Source organism: Trachinotus anak, unplaced genomic scaffold, assembly GCF_046630095.1.
Source record: "Trachinotus anak isolate AG129_WGS33_773 ecotype Australia unplaced genomic scaffold, CSIRO_AGI_Tana_v1 ptg000006l, whole genome shotgun sequence".
Classification (NCBI taxonomy): domain Eukaryota; kingdom Metazoa; phylum Chordata; class Actinopteri; order Carangiformes; family Carangidae; genus Trachinotus; species Trachinotus anak.
Genome location: NW_027273857.1, coordinates 865,001 through 885,000, shown reverse-complemented (window position 1 = coordinate 885,000; position 20,000 = coordinate 865,001). Strand labels below are relative to the sequence as shown.

At 47.3% G+C, this 20,000-nt stretch overlaps 1 protein-coding gene across 1 annotated transcript in view; it reads left to right on the top strand.

The window, feature by feature from the left end:
* LOC139622330 (BCL-6 corepressor-like) overlaps positions 1–20,000 on the top strand; it is a 31,760-nt gene that overhangs the window by 7,091 nt on the left and 4,669 nt on the right. The window contains exons 3-11 of the mRNA XM_071479565.1: positions 1–2,727; positions 5,138–5,441; positions 7,140–7,583; positions 7,773–8,000; positions 10,846–11,195; positions 15,180–15,338; positions 17,379–17,545; positions 17,993–18,138; positions 19,431–19,508. The exon at positions 1–2,727 is cut by the window's left edge and continues 1,011 nt beyond it. Of these exons, the coding sequence (XP_071335666.1) occupies positions 1–2,727; positions 5,138–5,441; positions 7,140–7,583; positions 7,773–8,000; positions 10,846–11,195; positions 15,180–15,338; positions 17,379–17,545; positions 17,993–18,138; positions 19,431–19,508 (4,603 nt within the window). The remainder of the gene's footprint in view (positions 2,728–5,137; positions 5,442–7,139; positions 7,584–7,772; positions 8,001–10,845; positions 11,196–15,179; positions 15,339–17,378; positions 17,546–17,992; positions 18,139–19,430; positions 19,509–20,000) is intronic.

Sequence of the window (20,000 nt, the reverse complement as noted above, 5' to 3'; positions counted from 1 at the left end):
CTTTCAGTGTCTCATCCCTTTTACATAGGTAGCATGAGCTCTGAGCACTGCTCTCCCATTCACTCAGGCAGCAACAAAACCAAAGATGCCAGCTCAGACCGCTGTAATGCAGAGACGTGTATATCACCTGCAAAGACATCACTGGACAAAACTGTACCTCAAAAGCCTGCCAAAAACCCTGGAGAAAAACCTTTGGATCTGTCTGCCAAAGAGTTGGAAGGATTTGCAAATGGATTCCCATCCAAATTAGAGGCTTTGGCCAAGTTAGGGTATTTGCCACCATCTCGTTATGGGCTGCTGACCAGTAAGGAAGAGGGTATACCTTCACCTGTAAGCACATCAGCCAAGACTCCAGATCATCCCGAAATGATCAGCACTGTGCCCTCCCCTTGGGTTGCTGCAGGTTCTTCCCCAGCTGTCAGCTCAGACCACAGCAGAAGCTCCCAAATAATTAAAAATAGAAGTGTAGACAATATCCCTCATCAACAACAGCCTCAAAGCTCTCCTGGTTCCACAACAGTTGAGGTGATTAGTAGTCCCGGTCCTGCTGCAGGGGGAAGACCTTCTGCAACATCTCCGTCTACAAAGTCCAAAGTTGAATGGTCACGAGTCCCCACTACTGATTTTGAGAAAGGTCCTCCAAACAGCAAAGGAGAAACTCGCACATGCTCTGGAAAACAGACCATAACTCCTGCAAAGCCGGAGACTCAGGAGAGCCAATCACATCCACAGCAGCAGCAGTCTCGTGTGGAAAATGGAAATGTCTCCAACCAAGTCTTTGGTGAATCCTACCTCCCTCCTGGCTTAGGTTACACTAATCGCTACATCCCATATTCAGTTGCTGAGAATATGTCCCTACAACGCATGTCCATACCAGGCAAAGGACCTGTCTACCCCCACCCAGTCTTGCTTAGCAGTGGTAGCTTTTACCCACCACACATTGCACCAAAACATGGCCTCCCATATGGAGTACATCCATATCAGAATTCCCAAGAGTTGGGTCCCACACCTATGTCATCCTACCAAGGTCTTAACTCCAAAGACCAACTTGAGAACAGATCTAAGATACAGGATAAACTCTGGAATGCAGAACCGTACAGGAACCAGGAAAGGCAGGATGCTGACAGCTCCCATAAGAGTGACAATGAGAGAGACAAGTCCACAAACCAAACCACAAAGGTTTCAGGAAGAAGCCTCACTGCTGTCAGAGATGACATAGTTTGTATTGACCTGGTGCGTGATGAGGTAGACGATGATTTGTCCATCAACAAACAGAGCTCCCCAGCTACCAGAACAGAAGATTCCTACAAGCCAGGTGGCAGTAGCTGTGCCCACATTCAAGAAAGAGAGCCAAGGCTCCCTCCCAGTGAGGCTGTAGAGCAGAGGCTAGGATCACTACCCACAACTGCCCAACCAAAATCTCCTTATAACAACTCTTCTTCGCCTCCTCCTACTAAAGAGGATATCCCAGAGGATATCCCAGAAGAGGAGGAACCACTTAGTCCATTCTCAGGCGTCCCAGAGGAGCAGACGATGCGCTGTGCTCGAACTTCTCCGCAGCAGTTTTCTAGAACCTGTAAAAGTGGAGCCTCTGGTGGTGCTGGAGACTTGATAAGGGGTGGAACTAGTGGTGGGGATAACAATGTTGATGGGCAGAGTGCTAGTGATGAAGCTGAGTCAGAAGGCTCAGCCAGCAAAAAGGCTGACCCTGAGCAAAGCCCTTCTAGAAATGGCAACTCATCAGGTCCTGTTTGCAAAGACAGTGACGGTAACAAGTCTAACCACATGGGAGCGGTGTGTACAGTCACCAGCCCCAAGAGTCCAGTGTATGGCGGCAACTGTCATTCAGACACTCCAGTTTGCACCAGTAAAGGACCATCGTGTAGGGATTTCAGTCCTCAGGTCCCAGTTTGCCGGAGTTTTAATCCAAGGGTTGCAGCTGGAGGAGTCATAAACACCAGGGTTAACAACCCTAGAGCTCCCACATGTAACAATGAAGATGCAAACAGTCCAAATTTTGTCAACAGAAATTTTGTGGGTCCATGTTGCAGAAATCTGTCTCTGAGGGCTCCAACGTGTGAATCCAGAATTTTGAGTGGTGCAACTCGTGGAAATGGCAACCCTTTGAGTCCAAACTGCAGGAGTATCAATCCCAGGTTTTCAAATTGTGAAAACCACAATACAGTGCGCCCAACTTTTGGCAACATTAATCTTGGGGTTCCTGCATGCAATTTTAGTGGTCCAAATTGTGGAATTATCTTCTCTAAGGGCCAGTCTTTTGGAAATAACCAGACCTGCGTAAATAATAATCCCAGGGTCCCAACATATGGAAACTATTTTCCTCGGAGCCCAACCTGTCAGCACCTTTCATCTGGCAATCCTACCAATGGAGGACTCAACAGGATGCCTACAGATTTGACTCCAGAACGGTCAGTTGACAGTGACCTTAAATGTGAAGGCCTTTCCTCCAATGAGACAGGGCCCAGGAGAGAGATGCCAAACTCTGTCCTCACCTCCACCAGCTGTGGAGATGGGAAGACAGAGATCCAGGAGAGAGATACCCAGGTAGATGATGATGACGACCCTGGCTGCAGCAAGAACCGGCGCTCTGGCCTCACCAGACGCATCGCCAACTCATCTGGCTACGTGGGCGACCGTTTTAAGTGTGTGACCACAGAACTTTATGCTGACTCCAGCAAGCTGAGCAGAGAACAGAGAGCACTCCAGGTGAGATTACAGTCTACATTTAATTCTAAAATCAGTGAAATGGTGATACTCTGGGTTTGTCTGGGTTTGTTTTGTGATATTGATTTTTCTGCTCACTGTTCATTAAAGCAATTTAACTCAAAGTTATTCAGAGGAAACAGGCTTACCCTTCTCTGCTTCCCAATTCTACTGCACAATTCTGTGTGGTACCCAAGGAAAAACTATTTTAAACCAGGATTTCATCAGTGCAGCAGTCCCACTTTTTACTGTGTAACTGCTGTGATGCCGTAAAGGAAATCTTTCTCACTATTGTGTTTCTAATCCTGCAGCTAAAGCATTTTGGAAAGTTTGTGGTGAATGTTTGACCTGTGGTTTGTCCTGTTTCTGGGCTCTATTACGTTTCAGATTATTTTTAAGAACTAAGCTTAGTTCCTTTGAGGTGGAGGCTGTTAACTCTACTGTTGTCCTGTGCAGGGCTGCAGACAGACATGTTGCACCTCTTTGTAGGGGCGCTGACCCAATGGTAATTGCCATGGAAGTGACAAAGATGCGATTCAGCATATTTGATTCTGGTAGGAGGTACAGTATGTAGTAATCTATTGGCTGGTATAAGAAGAGGATAAGTGTTGGCCTCCTCCTCCTCTGATCTCCTCCCTCTCTCTCTTTTCCTTTTCCTTCTCATCTTCTTTTTCCATGTGCATGTTTTGGGTTGTGCCGAGGTCGAGTTAGGATAACACACCGGCAGTGTTTGGCTCCAGGTGACTGTTAACCTGCTGGTTTTTCCCAAAGAACGAAGAAAATGGCAGAAAGAAAATCTGCTTCTCTTTGAACTTAGTCTCTCTCTATATATTGATCTCAGTCTCATCTTTTCCCCCTCATCAATATCTCTCTCAACATCTGTTTTTGCTCTACTTTTGTTTTTCTGCCTCTCTGTTGCTTTTTCCTCTTGTTATTCTGCTTTTTTTCTTTGTCTCTTTACCTCCTTGTTCCCTTGAGATCCTCCCCTCCATTCAAATGAAATGTCTCCTCTTCATCCTCCTCTTCCTCTTCCATCCCTCAGCAGATACAGGAGGAAAAACCTGGTATTACTACTTTTACTGAAGTAAAAAATCAGTGCACTTCTACCACCGCTGTATGTGTCCATCTGAGCTGTCAGCCTTTGGCTCGGTCACTCGTGGTTCCTGAAGGAGGGTGGTAGTGGAGGTGGTGGATGAGGGGGGGGTTACCGCTCAAATTAACTCACATACGCCCTTGGGTGCTGCCGGATCTGAGCGGTGGCGGCGGCGTTGGATGGATTTGTAGATCGTTTCACGGACCATTAATTTTTAAAATGAGTTTGTGGTTGGGGCAGTGTGAGGTGAGAGAGGAATACTGGCCTGTCAGGCAGCGCATAGGGAGCTGTTACCCACAGTTACCAGTGGTTACCAACAGTTACGAGGGACAGACCTTAATGGGAAACCAAAAACATGGCTCTCGTGATTGAGAATGAAAATCCTGGCCATGCAGCATCTTCGTCTTTGAGAAAATAACATTCAGGTTCAGGATTTTCGTCCAGAGTGAGACATCTCAACAGCTGCTGGTCAGATAATTTCCAACGGGATGAATCCTAATGAGAAATAGTAAAATGTATGTGTGCTCCCTTCAGCTTAAAACATGCCGGCGTTTGATAGAGATTTAAATGTCTTAAATGAAATGTCTGTGTGGGAGCAGTGGATGATGTTTGAGCACTGAAATAAGTTGAAGTGACAGGTGAGAGAAGCACTGAGAAAGCATCATCAGTAAGAAATTAAAGTAGCAGTTAAAACAAGCACTGAAAGAAGGAGAAGACTTGAGCACTTTCAAAGTTTCAGAAAGGAAAGAAACATGTTTCTGTTTTCTGGACTCGGTGCCAGCAGCACCTGTTGACTCTTTTTGGAGCCGCTTCACCAAACATTTCACTGTGTTTAAACACCAACTGGGAGGATTTTTCCCTCCTCACAGCAGCAGCAGAGTCTGGGGTCACGGAGTGTGTTTTGAAAGTTTATATTTTGTGGTGTGTTTGTGGTTTGAGGCAGAGAAATCTTGAAGCATCCAGAGGCTCCAGCTGCCAGAGAAAATAGCCAAAAACTCACCTCTGGCTGACAGCTGCTCGTCTGTGTGAGCGTCAGTCAGAGTCTGGAGTCGAGCAGAAAAAGTCCAACCAGGGAAGGTGATGTGCACTAACTCAGGGTTAAAATGACACGTTTTGTGTTTGCCAGGATTGTGTTGAAGCTACAGAAGATTTACCATTTTTACAATAACCATGTAAATGTCTGTGAATGGCTCCGTCATCATGAACCTCTCAAAAAGCTGAGAAACCAAACAAGATGTTGACACTTCCTGTCCTTCCTGTTCCTTTCAGAACAGACTCGATGAGTAACTGATGGATTTATGCTTTCCCTTTTTTTCTCAGCGTGCAATGCTGCGCTTCTCCGAGCTGGAGCTGAAGGAGAAGGAGGGAGGAAGAGGAGAAGGAGAGGAAGAGGAAGAAGGCATGACAGCAGCAGCAGCAGTGGTGGCAACAGGGGAGAAGGAGCTGGCAGGCGGCCAGCGGAGAGACGGAGGGAGGGAGGAAGAGGAGGAGGAGGAGGAGGGGAGGGAGAAAGAGGGAGGAGGGCGAGGAGGAGGGTGGGATCGCTGCCAGCAGAGTGAGGGGAGGCGAGGAGGAGGAGGAGGAGGAAGAACTCCCTCTGCAGCCGCTGCCGAGGCACCGAGAGGTAAGAGGATTTCCGGAGAGTTCTGCAGGATGACGTGCACGCTCACACACACACACACACAGGCATGAAAGGCACACACACATGAACACACTTAGTTTCACAAAAGACACACACACACACACACACACACACTTCTTTTTTTTATGGTTGATCTCACTCGCTCGAAGTTGCTCACTTTCTTTGTCTCTTTCCTCCTTCTTTTGTCGTGTGTGTGTCTGTGTGTGACACACAGACACACACAGACACACACACACACTTGAACTCTCAGTGTACCTCTAATCTTAACGTACCACTGGCCTCGTCTCCTCCAGGAAGCCAAATGTACAGAGTCAGACACACAACACACGTACACACATTTACACATGTACACAAACAAACACACACTCTTTCTTCCACCTGAGATGCAAATGTTGATGTGTGAGAAGCTCTAGAACGGAGCCCAGAGGAACGCCTTCGTGGAGAAAGCAGACAGTACACCATCAACGCACAGCTTGAAACCAAACTGGACAATATGTCGCAACAAAGGAAGAACAGATGGTGAACAAATTTAACACAACGTGTTACACAAATTAACACTGTTGGACAGAACTGTTGCTGAAGAGCACGTCGGCAGCCGCTGCAGCCGGCAGCTGCTCTCACACTGCTTTTATTTTGTGTGTGTCAAGCAGCGGTCTTCAGTGCACGCGCCCAGACGACAATGTTGCCATGACGATGGGCTTTGATGGCCCGTTGCCATGGCGCATAATGTGGCCAGGAGCCACGGGACGCACCGTGAGTCAGATGATCAGCAGAGAGAGAGAGAGCATGAAAACATATGGACAGAAAGAGAGAGAGAGTCAGTGAAGATCAGCGTTAAAAAGAGAGAGAATTAAAAATAAGAAGAGACGGAAAGAAAGGACTGAAAAGAGGAGGGAAAATGTGAAGATAAAGATGGAAGAAGTGAGCGAGAGACATAAAGGAAAAGAAAGACAAGAGAGAGAGAGACAGAGCGAGAGAGAGACAGACAGAGAGAGAGACAGAGTAAAAGCCGACTGTCTTTGATCTGTCGGCTGCTTTTGACCATCCAGACAGAGAGTGGTGTGTGTGTGTGTGTGTATGTGTGTGTGTGTGTGTGTGTGTGTGTGTGTGTGTGTGTGTGTACTTGTACTACTGATATTGTGGGGACATACATCTTTTTATACATTGTGTGGACTTATTTTCCTTCAGGGGACAAAAAGCAAGTCTGCATCATGTAGATCTTTAGATTTTAGAGTAAAGTTCAGTCAGTCTCTGAAGTGTTGTCTGTGTGTGTGTGTGTGTGTGTGTGTGTGTGTGTGTGTGTGTGTGTGTGTGTGTGTGTGTGTTGTGAGTCACTGTTTAGGAATTGATTTCCTTTAATCAGACATGTGTGGGTGTGTGTGTTGAAGGTCAGAGGTCATGGTAAACAGACAGGAGACCAGCTTGTGAAATAAAGGTCTCAGGTTTGAATCCCAGATCTCTGGAGCTGCAGCTCTTTATTTTTTTAGTGTTGTTATTTTTAGATAAAGAATTAATGAACTTTAAAACTTGGGTAACAGTGTTTTTGTCAGTATAATGTTGTAATATTCATTTGTTTTGTTAATTAAGAGTTAATTATCTCGTCATCTCAAAAGCTTTTGATTCCTCAACACATCAAGAAAATCAACACAACATTATTTGTTGTTGACTGTGTCCATGCAGGTTTCCAGCTGTCCTGCCCTCACAACCACCTCCCCGTCCTGACACTGTGCCGCCACACTGACAACGTCCCCCTCCCCCAAGAAAAGGATGACCACTCTACAGAGGAGGAGAAGAAGAACGAAGACGAAGAGGAGGAAAGTCTGCAGGAGGAGAGGAAGAAAGAGGAAGGGACTTTTGTGTCACAGCCAGAACAACAACAACAGCAAAGGTTTCTACCCACAGCCAGAGGCCTGTTTCAGGGAAATGCCCCCATGATGACGTCCACGCCGGGCGGTCCCAATCCCAGCATGGCGATAAACCGGAGGCGTATCTTCAGTCTGGAGCCGTTCCACCAGAGCAGCATCATCAGCAGCCGGCTGAAGAGAGGGAGGGAGGAGGAGAGGGAGGTAGAGAGGGAGGAGGACAGGACGGGAATCACCGGCAAGACAACCAAGTTAACAAATGGTAAAAATTCAGAGACTCTTCTTCTGTGGTTGTTCTGTTTGTGTGTTGATTTGCTGCTGTGATGACTCACAGCTGTAATGTGTCATCAGTACAGAGCAACACGTCATTGGATGTTGGATTATTTGTCATTTTCCTGTTTGCTCTGATCTTTGCTTTTCCTGACTGTTCATTGGTCGTCATCTGTCACAGACTCCACCCTCGACGACGTGAAGAAGCTGAAGGTTTGCATCGAGCTGAACGGCCTTCGACTCAACAAGCCCCGCCTCCCCGGGGAGCTCGGCCAATGGCTGCCATCCGGCCAGAGGTCAGCGGACGTCGACAGGACGTTCAGAATGGCTGTCCCGGCCGTCAGGGGGAGGTCAGAGGTCAACAGAGGCTGGGGTGACCCCATGTTTGTGAGGAGGGACGGCCCGAGAGGTAAAGCCAACAAACACGCTCAAACTTTGTGTGTAAATGTTGTTTCAGACGTCTGTCGACAGTCACACCTCCAGCTCAGGTGACGTGACCTGTTCAGACCAACGTAGTTTTCCATCAGCAGGGCAGTTTCCTCACCGTGTCTGCTCCATTACAGACCGACGGTGAGTCTGATAAACCAATCAGAGCCCTCCACCTGCTGTCGGGTCACAGTCACAGATATCTTACACTGATGTGTTGAGTCACAGCTGACTCAACTCTTGTTCACGTTGTTATCTTTACAGGACGTTTCAGCTGAATCTGCTTTTTTTTTGTTTTGTTTTGTTTTGTTCATCGTCATGAAACAGATTCTTTTAGGAAGCTTTTATTTTGAAGGTAGTGCTGTGCTGATGAAATCTCTCTCTCTGTCTCTCTGCTGTCATCAGCTCTCCACCTCTCCGTTTCCTCCTCCACCCCCTCTCCTCTCCCTCTCTTCTCTTTTTCCTCTCTCTGTGATTGCCGGAGCACACGAGACGAATCACACCAGCGATGTGTGTGTGTGTGTGTGTTTTCTGACTGTGTGTGTTCCTGTGTGTGTATATGTGTGTGTATGAACCCGTTGCGGCCCCATGGCGTGCTAATAGCCGTCTAACATCTCCCAGATGGAGCTGTCACACACACACACACACACACGCGCACAGTAATGCATAGGGAATGTGTTAGCAGCCTCCTCCTCGTCCTCCTCTTCCTCTGTTTATTGAACGCTGCTCAGAGCTGTGTTCACAGTCTCCACATGTTCTCTTCAGGATGTCACTTCAGTCAAATTCACTTTAACTCAGACTAAACAAATCCAATCAAGTCCAAACCCGATGTCACACATGTGATGGGATCAGTGTACTTCCTGGATTTGATTCGTAGATTTAATAGAAATTAACAGAGTTTTCTGATTTATCATCATATGTGCTGATATACAGACGGGGACAAGGATTTTCCCTCATTGGGTGTTTTGGTGACGGTGGTGGTGAACGCTGTCTAAAACTGTTTCCTTGACCCCTTAAAGGACCACTACAACCTCCAATAGACCCCTAGAAACTGGTTTACAGTCGTCCCCTTGGATGGAGGTCGACAGGGGAAGAAGCCGTTTTTTATGCATCTGTGACGATGATAAACACAATTTGACTTGAATACACAGTTTGATTGACAGGGGGCGTGGCTAAGAATACAAGCTAACGATGATGTCACGCTCGAAAAAACAATGAACCTGCAGTTTGATGATTAGAGGTGAAATGAGAAGCTGCGACACGCCCAGAGGGACACACACTTAACAAAACCTGTGTGTGTGTGTGTGTGTGTGTGTGCGCCCAGGAAATAATACATTCCTATTCACACTCACACACACACACACACACACACACACACACACACCTTCATTCTGTGTTGTATGTGTTAATCCTGTTTAGAGAATCAGTGTGTAGGTGTTCAAAACATTTGTTTATGTGTGTGTGTGTGTGTGTGTGCGTGTGTGTGTGTATGTATGTGTGTGAGTGTGTGAGTGTGTGGGTGTGTGTGTGTGTGTGTGTGTGTGTGTGTGTGTCCAGGCTGATAAATAATTCAGCAGATGGAAGCAGTGTGACTCCCCACCGGCTCTCAGAAACAACCTCTGGCTCTGTGTGTATGTGTGTTTACTTGCAGGCTTGTGTGTGTGTGTGTGTGTGTGTGTGTGTGTGTGTGTGTCTGTGTGTCTGTGTGTCACTGCATTTACACGTTTCTCTGGTTTCATGTGTGTGTGAAAACTCAGCATGTGTGTGTTTTTCAGTGTGTGTTTCCTGCAGGCGTCTGCAATGGAAAACAGAGGACTCTCTCTCTCTCTCTCTCTCTCTCTCTCTCTCTCTCTCTCTCTCCCCTCCCCCACTATCTGCTACCTTGTTCGCCTGCTCGCACGCCCGCTCACTTGCTGCTCCACTCAAGCGAGGAGGCTCTCTGTTTCTTTGTTCCCCTCTCTCTCTCTCTCTCTCTCTCGCTCTGTGTCTTATTATCTAACTCGTCCGCTGCTGAAGGACAGACAGCGGTTCATTTGTTGGTGAGGAGGAAGGAAAAAGAGGAGGATGAGGAGGGAATGAAGGTTACACACAAAGTTTCAGATCATTAGTTCAGGTGCACTTGTACAGCGGTAAATTTAGTTTCTAATTTGTGCACAAGAAATAAACGTTCACATCCTCAGTTCAGATTTTTAACAGAACATCACGTTACACATTAAAATAAAACATCAAACTAATATCTTGTGATTCAGTGTGACTCCCACTCCGTCTGGATACAAACACCACAAATGTCCATTGAGGATAAATGTCTATAAATCCAGTCAGAATTCACAGGAAAAACAGGCTTCGTATATCTGCAGAACTCCATAGAGAATCCTCCTGTTTTTAAGGTTCCTTCAGTATCACAGTGAAACAGTCTGAACATCAGGATACAGGTCACAGCCGATCACAGCCGATCACATCCGATCACAGCCAGTCTATTTCTACATTATTTAGACCACACCCACCTTCATCTACTAAAGTCAACCACACGACTTCAGTAGGTGTTTCCAGGACACACACACACAGCCCTCACTGTATGGCTCAGGAGGTGAGAGGTTGTCTAGTGATCAGAAGGTTCCTGGTTCTCCTCCAGAGAGCCTGTTGGAGTGTCCTTGAGCAAGACACTAAACCGGAAACTGCTCCTGATGCTCTTCCATCAGTGTGTGAACATGTGTGTGCGTGTGTGTAAAGTGCTTTGATTGGTCGATAGCCTCCCTGCTGTCCTGGCGGGTAAAATAAAACATTTGGTGCTGACTTCTTTCCATCTGTCTCTCTGCATTTTCTTTCAGTTTTCCACGTGGCCCTGCCCTCTTCTCCCACCCATCTCCCACGGCAACCATGCAGCTCCGCGCCCCGTCAACCAGCCCCAGCATCCTTCTCCTCCCTCTCCTCCTCCCGCCTCCAGGACAAGCATCAGAAGCTGAGGGAGAGCCGCAGGGTCTCCACTTTCCTCCCATCCTTACCTCCACTTCCTCCGTCCTCCTCCTCTTCTTCCTCACCTGACCCCCATCGCTTCCGCTGCCATGACGACGACCTCAACAAGCCCAAGGGCAAGCGTCCCTGCAAGACGAAGCACACTGGAGGAGAGGAGGAGAGATATGAAGGAGGTAGCGACAACGATGAGGAGAAGAATGAGAAGGTGAGTGAGGAGCGCTTGTTTTATGAGTCGTACATGAAAAGGGAAGTTTCACAAACCTTAAAGAGTCAGTTCACCAAAAAAACAAAAAACACTTCCCTGTTCACAGGGTGCATTACAGGGCTTTAAAGGAATTACTGTACAAATAGACCCTGGATATGTTGAACTATTTCTAAGGGAGTTCTGAATGGAGCTGTGAGGAGCTGACAGAGAGAGGAGGAGGTCGTCGGCATATATTGAAAGTTTCTGCAGTCGTTCAGCTTTGTTTATTCCAGTGAGGTCAGTCCTTCCTCAGTGTCGTGTAAAGAAGCAAGAAGCAGGCGTGGGGGGGTCTGGTTCCTCATGATGAAAACTTTTCCGTGTCAGTCTTCAGGTGGTTATGAAGTGAAGAGCCAGGCAGGCTGCCTCAGATGGAGACGGGCCGGGAAAACACACCTCAACTCCACCCATCTGTGGAGAAACTGAGCATGAGAGCGCTTGTTTTCTTGTTTAGTTCGAGGCAGACGTGTAAACACATGCAAATGATGTGAGTCAGCATGACTCAAACACCCACCAGCTCCAACACCCACACAGACACCGGGGGAGAGGGTGGTGGGGGCGCGCTTGTTTTCTTCCTCTCAGTATGGAGACGTGTGAAGGCTGAAGACACAACCTCTCAGGGGAGGTGTTGGGTCGGGAGTGTCGATTTCCTCGTGCTGGAGCACAACACGAGGAAACTGCTCCGTGGTGTTTGATTCTCAGCTGTTAGATACAAACAGTAGAAACTAAAAGCTTCAGCTATGAACTGAAGCGTTAACTCATCGTCCTCTCATTGAAAAGTAATTACATTATAATTTGTTCTGGTCCTGATCCTGTAAAAACAAAACCAGGTCAAAACCAGTGAGAGTCTGGACTGTGTGTGGTCGGTGGCTGGTGGTTGGTGGTCCTCCTCCGTCCACTCTCCTCCAGAGTCTTCAGCCTCTAAAACAGAGACTTTCAGAAACGCTGCTGGACCCGTTTTAGTCTAAAGCTCCAGGTTGTGTTGTAGTCTGGATGAACAGAAACAGAGACCTTTGGAAACAATGACGTAGACGCCCACAGTGGCTCCTGATTGGCTCTTATCAGCCGGGACTACCAGTGGTGAAACAACATGGAGAATGAATGAAAGTGTTACTGACCTTGTTGTCTCTGCAGCAGCTGTTGTTCAGCTCAGTTCTGGATTTGAACTCTACAACTGTCTCTGCTGTTCCTGCTTCAGAGGATTTACTGCAACTGACCAACTGAGAGGAGAAAACCTGCTTCCTGTTTACACCGGCTCGCACATGCTCAGTGTAGGTGATGGTCATGTGATGTGCGTTTTCAGGTGTGTTCATCTGGACGGAGATTGTTTCAGTTTTAAAATGAAAACATATCAGTGTGAGTCCAACAAAACACAAGATCAAGACACTAAAGAGAAACAGCAGATGGCGAAATCTGATTCAAAACATGACATGAAGAAAAGTCAGAGTCAAAACATCAGAGACCAAGTCCAGGTCCAAACACCTGCGAGTCCAGGTCAGAGCGTCAGAGACAGAACCTCTGATTGAACGAGACGATCGGAGTAAAAACTGACAGAGAGAGCTCTGCTGAGTCAGAGGAAGACGGAGGTAGAGACCACAACCATGTGTGATGTTACACACTCTCTGTGGTCCCTCAGAAAACCAGGAGGTTTCATACGTCTGCGTCTTCTGTTCCAACACAACCACAGTCCACCTCCTGCTCAACACACTGGGAGCCAACAACACGTTTCAGCTCTGGCTACAGTCTGTCAGCTTTATTTTGTGTCATGAAATTTTGTGCGACAACAAACGGTTAAACCCACAATCAGTTTTTCTATTTTTCTTGACTTTTCATCGTCTGTTTTTCCCCCCTCTCTTCTTTCTTCCCTCTCTGTTAATCATTGTAATTATCGTCCTGATTGGAGCTCACTGGGAAAACTCAGCAGGGACGTTGTGTGTGTGTGTGTGTGTGTGTGTGTGTGTATGTGTGTAATTCAATTCACTGCAGATTAAAGTGAAGGAGAGCACGAGGGAGTGAACGAGGGAAGGAGGGAGGGATGGAGTGATTGAAGGTTATGGAGGAAGAATAATATTCTCCACATGTACTCTGTGTGTGTGTGTGTGTGTGTCAGTGTGAGTGTGGTTCCCTGTGTGTCAGTGTGTGTCAGTGTGTGTGTGTGTGTGTGTGTGTGTGAGTGTGAGTGTGGTTCCCTGTGTGTCAGTGTGTGTGTGTGTGTCAGTGGCTTGTGCCGTTTTGACAGCTGCTGCACCGGAGATTTCCTCAGGGCAGCGAGGACGCACACACCAAAACACACACACACACACACACTGTCTGTCTCTCACACTCTCTCTCTTTTTCGCTCGACCCTCCTCCTCCTTGTTTGAGTGTGCTGCGCTAGAAAACACACACACACCAAACTCACACACACACACACCTCCAGGGCAAAGCTCGCATCCTGTTTGCTGATGCGTGGCGGCGAGCGGCTTCGTTTGACAGACGCACACACATTACACACACACACTGACACACACACACACACACACACACACATTAACACGCACACGCTGTCTGGCTGCTAAGCTGTGGAGACTGTTGCCGTGGCGTCAGCAGCTCAGCGGCGCAGATTTTCATTGGTCTCTAGCTGCCCTCGATTATCCTCGTTTAGAAAACAGACAAATTAAATTCATTTTAGCATCAATTAAGAAAAATAAGGAACAATAATATATCAGGATTAATATATCATTAGATAATATATCAAGATTAACTACTGTATATCTGGAATTTCATTGTTAAAATGACAAAAATGTGAAGGGAGTTCTGAATGTAACCTGGATTAATGTTACTGTTTTGGATTATTATTCATTTTCTTGAATTTGAAATAAATATGAAAGGTTCAAATTTAGCCTCAGAGCAGTTGAGCAAGGCACTGCTGCTGGAACCTGTCGTTAACCATGTGTGGCTCTCCAGAGGCTGCTGGGCACCACAGCCATTTGTTACCTCACCTGTGAGGCAAACACATTAACCCCGATGTCAAAATAATTAACTCTGCTGCAGAAGCCAGAACTTCTGTTACAGCAGTGATAGTCGTGGTATTAGTACCAGCACCAGGAAGGTCATCTCTTCCTGCTGCACCCAGCCAATCACTGCTGAGCTGGGTTTGTTTGCTGGAGAGTTATCATTTCAGACTGAGATGCATTTGGTCCTGAACAGTGACAGATGTGTTTTTGTACAAAGAAAACCAGAGAGGACCTAAAGCAGAGCCCTGCTGAACTCCACCCAGGAGAGGAGAGGAGGACAGGCTGCTCTCTCTCCTACGTTACAGTCAAAGTCTGAGCCTGAACTGAAACAACATGCAGCAACATGCTCCAGGAAACAATATACAAGAGAAAAACATGAAGCAAAGAAGTGGGAGAGGGGCGAGCGAGGCATGCAGACAGTGAGGAGAGCGAGAGGGAGAGAGGATCCTAATTTGTTTCTCCTCACTCTGTCTTTTACTTTAAGACCAATCCTCCTCCTCTCCTCCTCCTCTCCTCCTCCTCTCCTCCTGAGCTTTCTGTCATCAGCCTCAGGCTTTACACACACACACACACACATACACACACACACGAAAAGAAAACACACTTGTACACACAACACACAAAAAGAGTCGTGGGAGCAGAGGTGGTGACAGCGCTATTTTCAACTGAGCCTGGAAAACTAGGGCTGAGAGTGTGTGTGTGTGTGTGTGTGTGTGTGTGTGTGTGTGTTTGGCAGACAGTCTGTTTGTGTGTTTAAGTGAAAACATCTGACATTGATGGATGTAAAAACAGAGCAAGTGAGTGCCTGTGTGTGTGTGTGTGTGTGTGTGTGTGCGTGTGTGTGTGTGTGTTTAATTGCTTTGTGGGTAACACAACTGTCAGACGCATGCTAATTGCTTTACATGTCTCTCTCTGTCTCAACACACACACACACACACACACACACACACAGGTTTCTCCATCTGACCCCTCTTGCTCGCCCAGCCATCAACCTCGCTCTCTGCAGAACACACTCTCGTCCCGGCCCGTCCCTCCGGAGGTGCGCCGGCTCATTGTCAACAAAAACGCCGGAGAGACGCTGCTGCAGCGCGCCGCCCGCCTGGGATACGAGGTAACGAGACACAAACGCACACAGGTAATAGACAAGTGAAGGGGGCGGGTCATCAGGCTGCTTTTTAAACACTTTATTTTAGCTTTGTTTTTTATTCAAAAAAAGGAACACGTGACAGTATGGTGATTCCACCATCATCATCATTTTTAGTCCTGTACAGACGTGGTGATGATGTCATTGTGTGGAGGGACAGACTTCACGTCCTCATAGGCTCCAGTTTGACATTTTAAACGTCAGAAATTTACATGGAAATGAAGCCGAGCGTCTTCATCCCTCCTCCTCCTCCTCCTCCGCTGAGCTTGTTCTCTTCTTTATTGTTTCGCTCGCTGTTTTTCTGAGCGGATATCATTAACACACACACACTCCTCCTCTCTCCTGCCTTGAACTTTAATCCTTCTCTTCCAGATGAGAAAGATTAGAGAGAGACTGCGTTCACATCCTCTCTCTCTCGTCTTTAATTGAATTAGCCCTCGGCTCAGCGCTCGCTCTCACACCGTTCTCTCTCTGGTTTGATTGTTTTGTCCCGAAAACACACGTCATTTAAACACACACACACACATTCATCAGTCTTGTTTGTTTTCATTTCTCTGCTCCTCCTCCTCCTCCTCCTCCTCCACCTCCTCCTCCTCCTTCTTCTTCTCTTTAAAAGGACGACGTCATTTTCGGATGATTCCCTGGATGTGAATCAACACGTGAATGTCCTGACCAGCTGTTACTCTCAAAATGAAGCACGTCTTTCCGAAGGTAAAATCTCATGTGGACGTTCTGATGAGAAAAAACCTCATTCTACCCCTGAGAGGAGAAACTGAGGAGCAGCCGTGTTTCACCTTCAGGAGAAACACGTTTTCTTCTCCCTCATTCACCCAGAGGAGAAAAACTCGGTTCATCACGAGGACAAACTTGATTTTACCTTCAAGAGAAAATCTCACATCACCTTTAACGGAAGCGACAGGTCCTGAAGAAAACTGGTGTGAGGAGCTGAGAGCTCAGGACTGACCTTCAGCAAACATTAATATGACATGTCCTGCTCTCATCCTGCTCCCCAGAGGACGCACCTGTAGACTGTGATGGCAGCAGTTCTCCTGACAGGTGTCGCCACTGAAGCTCAGACGTCCTGATTCAGATTCAGCCGACGTCTGAACGAAACTGTGTGTGAGCAGAAATTTGTCCAAACCACACAGGTTGAATATTTCATGCACAGTGTGACAGCTGTTGTCACCCTCCCTCCCTCCCTCTCTCTCTCTCTCCCTCTCTCTTTCGCCCTCGTTGAGGTGCAGCGGTGAAGCTAACGAGCTCAGTTTGCAAATGAAGCCGTCATCCATCACAGAACACACACACACACACACACACACGCTCTGTGAATTTTTTTCAAGGAGCAATCACGTTGAGGGAGCCGACAGAGGGAGGAGGAGGTTTCATTATATTCCTCAGAAGCCTTCGTCTCCTCGTTTCCTTTTCTTAAGGTGGAACCTGTAACGTGTCATTTCCTGTGCAGAGTTTTGGTGCCGCTGATCCCACACACAGCTGATCACTGGTCAGTTCTGGTCCTCTGGTCAACATCAAGTCAGATTCATTCTTTCCACCTGAAAACCTCAGTCCTCTCTGGACGTGCAGGTAGAGACGGTTCTGTTTCCTGCCGTCGCTGTGCAGCAGGAAACAGGCCTGACGCTCAAACCCGGTGACAGCAAACAGCCTGAGGCCACCACTTGTTCCTACGCTCTCGTCGTCCCTGAACACCACCGTAGGATGAGGCCTGAGCCGACATCGTAGCCTCCGCCCCTCCTGCAGGAAGTCCAGTATCATGAAGTGGTGCAGCGCCCCTTTTCTTCCTCTGTGTCACACTTATTTACTTCCTCTGTCCTGAACACGTAGAAGGACAGAAACATGGCTGAAGGTTCAAGGTTTCTATAAAATCACAGTCTGAAGGAGCAGGAGCTGTGATGTTGTTTATAATATTGCAATGTGTGTTGACGTTTATTTCCTGGTTTGAAAGTCTGAGCGCTGTGATCTCATTGGCTGCTGCACGTCTCTTGTGTCCAGGAGGTGGTGCTGTACTGTCTGGAGAGACGGATCTGTGACGTTAACCATCGAGACAACGCCGGCTACTGCGCCCTGCACGAAGCCTGCGCCCGCGGCTGGTTGGGAATCGTACGCCACCTGGTGGAGCACGGCGCCGACGTGAACTGCAGCGCTCAGGATGGAACCAGGTACGAGGCGTCACAGGAACCAGGCGTCTTTCTGTTTCTCTGTTCGATGATCAGATTGTTGTGTAAATACGACGTCTGTTATTTATTATGATACACTGATGAAACAGACATCGTCCTGACGCAGGTTCGCTGCAGCTGATGTCCTTCACTGGATAACGGCGTCTGACAGATGACGAAGTGTAAATGTGATGTGGTTGTGTCCTCTGTCATGTGTAAATTAGTTTATCATCTGCATATTGATGAATGTTCAGAAAACTACAGAAAAACACTTTATTAGAAAGGAGTTTGTTGCAGAATTATTTAATTCACAATTATTAAAGTTTTCGTTGATTTTGTTTGGTAATAAAACTCCAGGATGGTTGTGTAGATTGTGTAGGTAAGTGTCTGGGTTGTGTTGTTGTGTCCTGCTGTTGGTCCATCACAACTGTGTTCTCTGTTTCCCATCAGGCCTCTGCACGACGCCGTGGAGAACGACCATGTGGAGGTAGTGCGCTTCCTGCTCGCCGTCGGCGCCGACCCCACCCTCACCTCCTACTCCGGACGAGGGCCAATCAACATGACCCACAGCGCTGCCATGGAAACCTTCCTGGAGGGTAGGAGGAGAACAGAGAAAGTGTGTGTGTGTTTGTGTGTGTGCGCGCTGCCTCCTCGTTACCTGCTGCTGATTGTAACACACACAGACTCAGCATCAGCGTCTCTGCAGCCACAGTTTCAGCTACAAGTGAAGTTTAAATGAAAACAACACAAATCAAAGTGAACACATTAACTTTATGACACAATAACACAATCAGCAGCAGGAGTCTGTTTCCTGTTTGTCTGCAGCTGTTTTTAAAGACGTGGAACCACTGAGCTGAGAGCCACACAGGAGGGAAGGAGTTGAGGGACGGACTCTTGGGATTTGTTGACATGAAGGAGAATATTGACGAAACATTTCAGTGATGTCATTTTCATCACATTCTTCAGTTGCATTGATCTGCCACAGTGAACCTGACTCTCTGCTTTTAATCCATTCACAGTTTCTGTTTCCTCCAGGAGGAAAAATTCCTGCGTTTCTGATTTTTTTATGTTTATTAAGAGTCTGCAGACGTGCCAGCAGCACATTTCCAGGAAAGTGTGATGGATATTGACGTGTATTTATAAATTATTTTTCACTTATCTGATACATAATACATAATCTCCTGGGTTTTTTAAAAAGCTCTAATATAACGAGCTCACCTGCTCACTGCAGGTGTCTCTGGTACAGGAGCAGTGACTGTGGACACATTTCATCGACCTTTCTTATAAATATCTGAGTAATTAACTGATCATTTTTAGGAAATTATGAGGAAAGTTTTCAGGAAATTAGCTGGAAAATACAGGAAAGTGTTGGTGAACGAAACAGAAACATGAGAACGAGAGAAACAGAGGAAACGATGCAGCCTGACTGTGTGTGCGTGTGCGTGTGCGTGTGCATGTGCGTTTGTGTGTGTGTGCTCGCCAGCCTGTCTGATTACCATTCCCTGCCTGTATTTGTTCTCTCTCCCTCTCTCTCTTTTTTTCCTCTCTCTCTCCAGAGGGGTTTAATGAGGCTTGGCTGCTGAATCCCAGAACAGCTTACTGCCACACACACACACACACACACACACACACACACACACACACACACACACTCCTGCCAGTATCCATCTACTCAGCGCCAAGCGCCACGGCGACGAGCCGGCACCGTCTGAACACAAACACTCATCCTTTTCTTCCCATCTTTCACTGTGTGTGTGTGTGTCTGTGTGTGTGTGTGTGTGTGTGTGTGGCTCTATTGTTTTCATCTCGCTGCCTTCATCCTCTCTGATTGGTCGGTTCTTTGATTGACCACAGGAGCCACTAACTCTCTGCCTCTCGGTCTCTGCAGACTATCTCTCTGACCTCCAGGGAAGGTCGGAGGGCGATCCGGGAATCTGCTGGGAGTTTTATGGCAGCTCCGTGTGCGGTTAGTTTACACACACACACACACACACACACACACACGGTCAGGGGAGGATGGATTAGAGGAACTAGGCTGAGACGACCCACAACTACGACAGAGGTTAGAAATAAAGAAGCATCAGGACTAAAGAGGAGATCCTACTGTTCAGGTTTGATTCTCTGACATCAGATCCGTCAGTAAATCCCTCAGTCCTGATTCTTGGAGCTTCTCCGTCTGTTAAAAAGGCCGGTTGCTAACAAGAGTCTAAATGAGACGACAGAGGTCGTCGGGGACGTTAAACGTCATCAGTCCAACATGAAACCGACCTCCTCACCAGTCCACCTTTACAGCCTCGCTGTGTTTCTACAGACTGTCACTAACTCTGTCAGAGGAAAGGCTTCTGTAGAAGAGCTCAGAGCTGAATCAGACTACAGGCTGGAGGTTAGTGGTGGTGACGGTGAAGTCATGTGACCCTGAGAATGATCTGATGGACGACACTGAAGAACTTGAACCTGG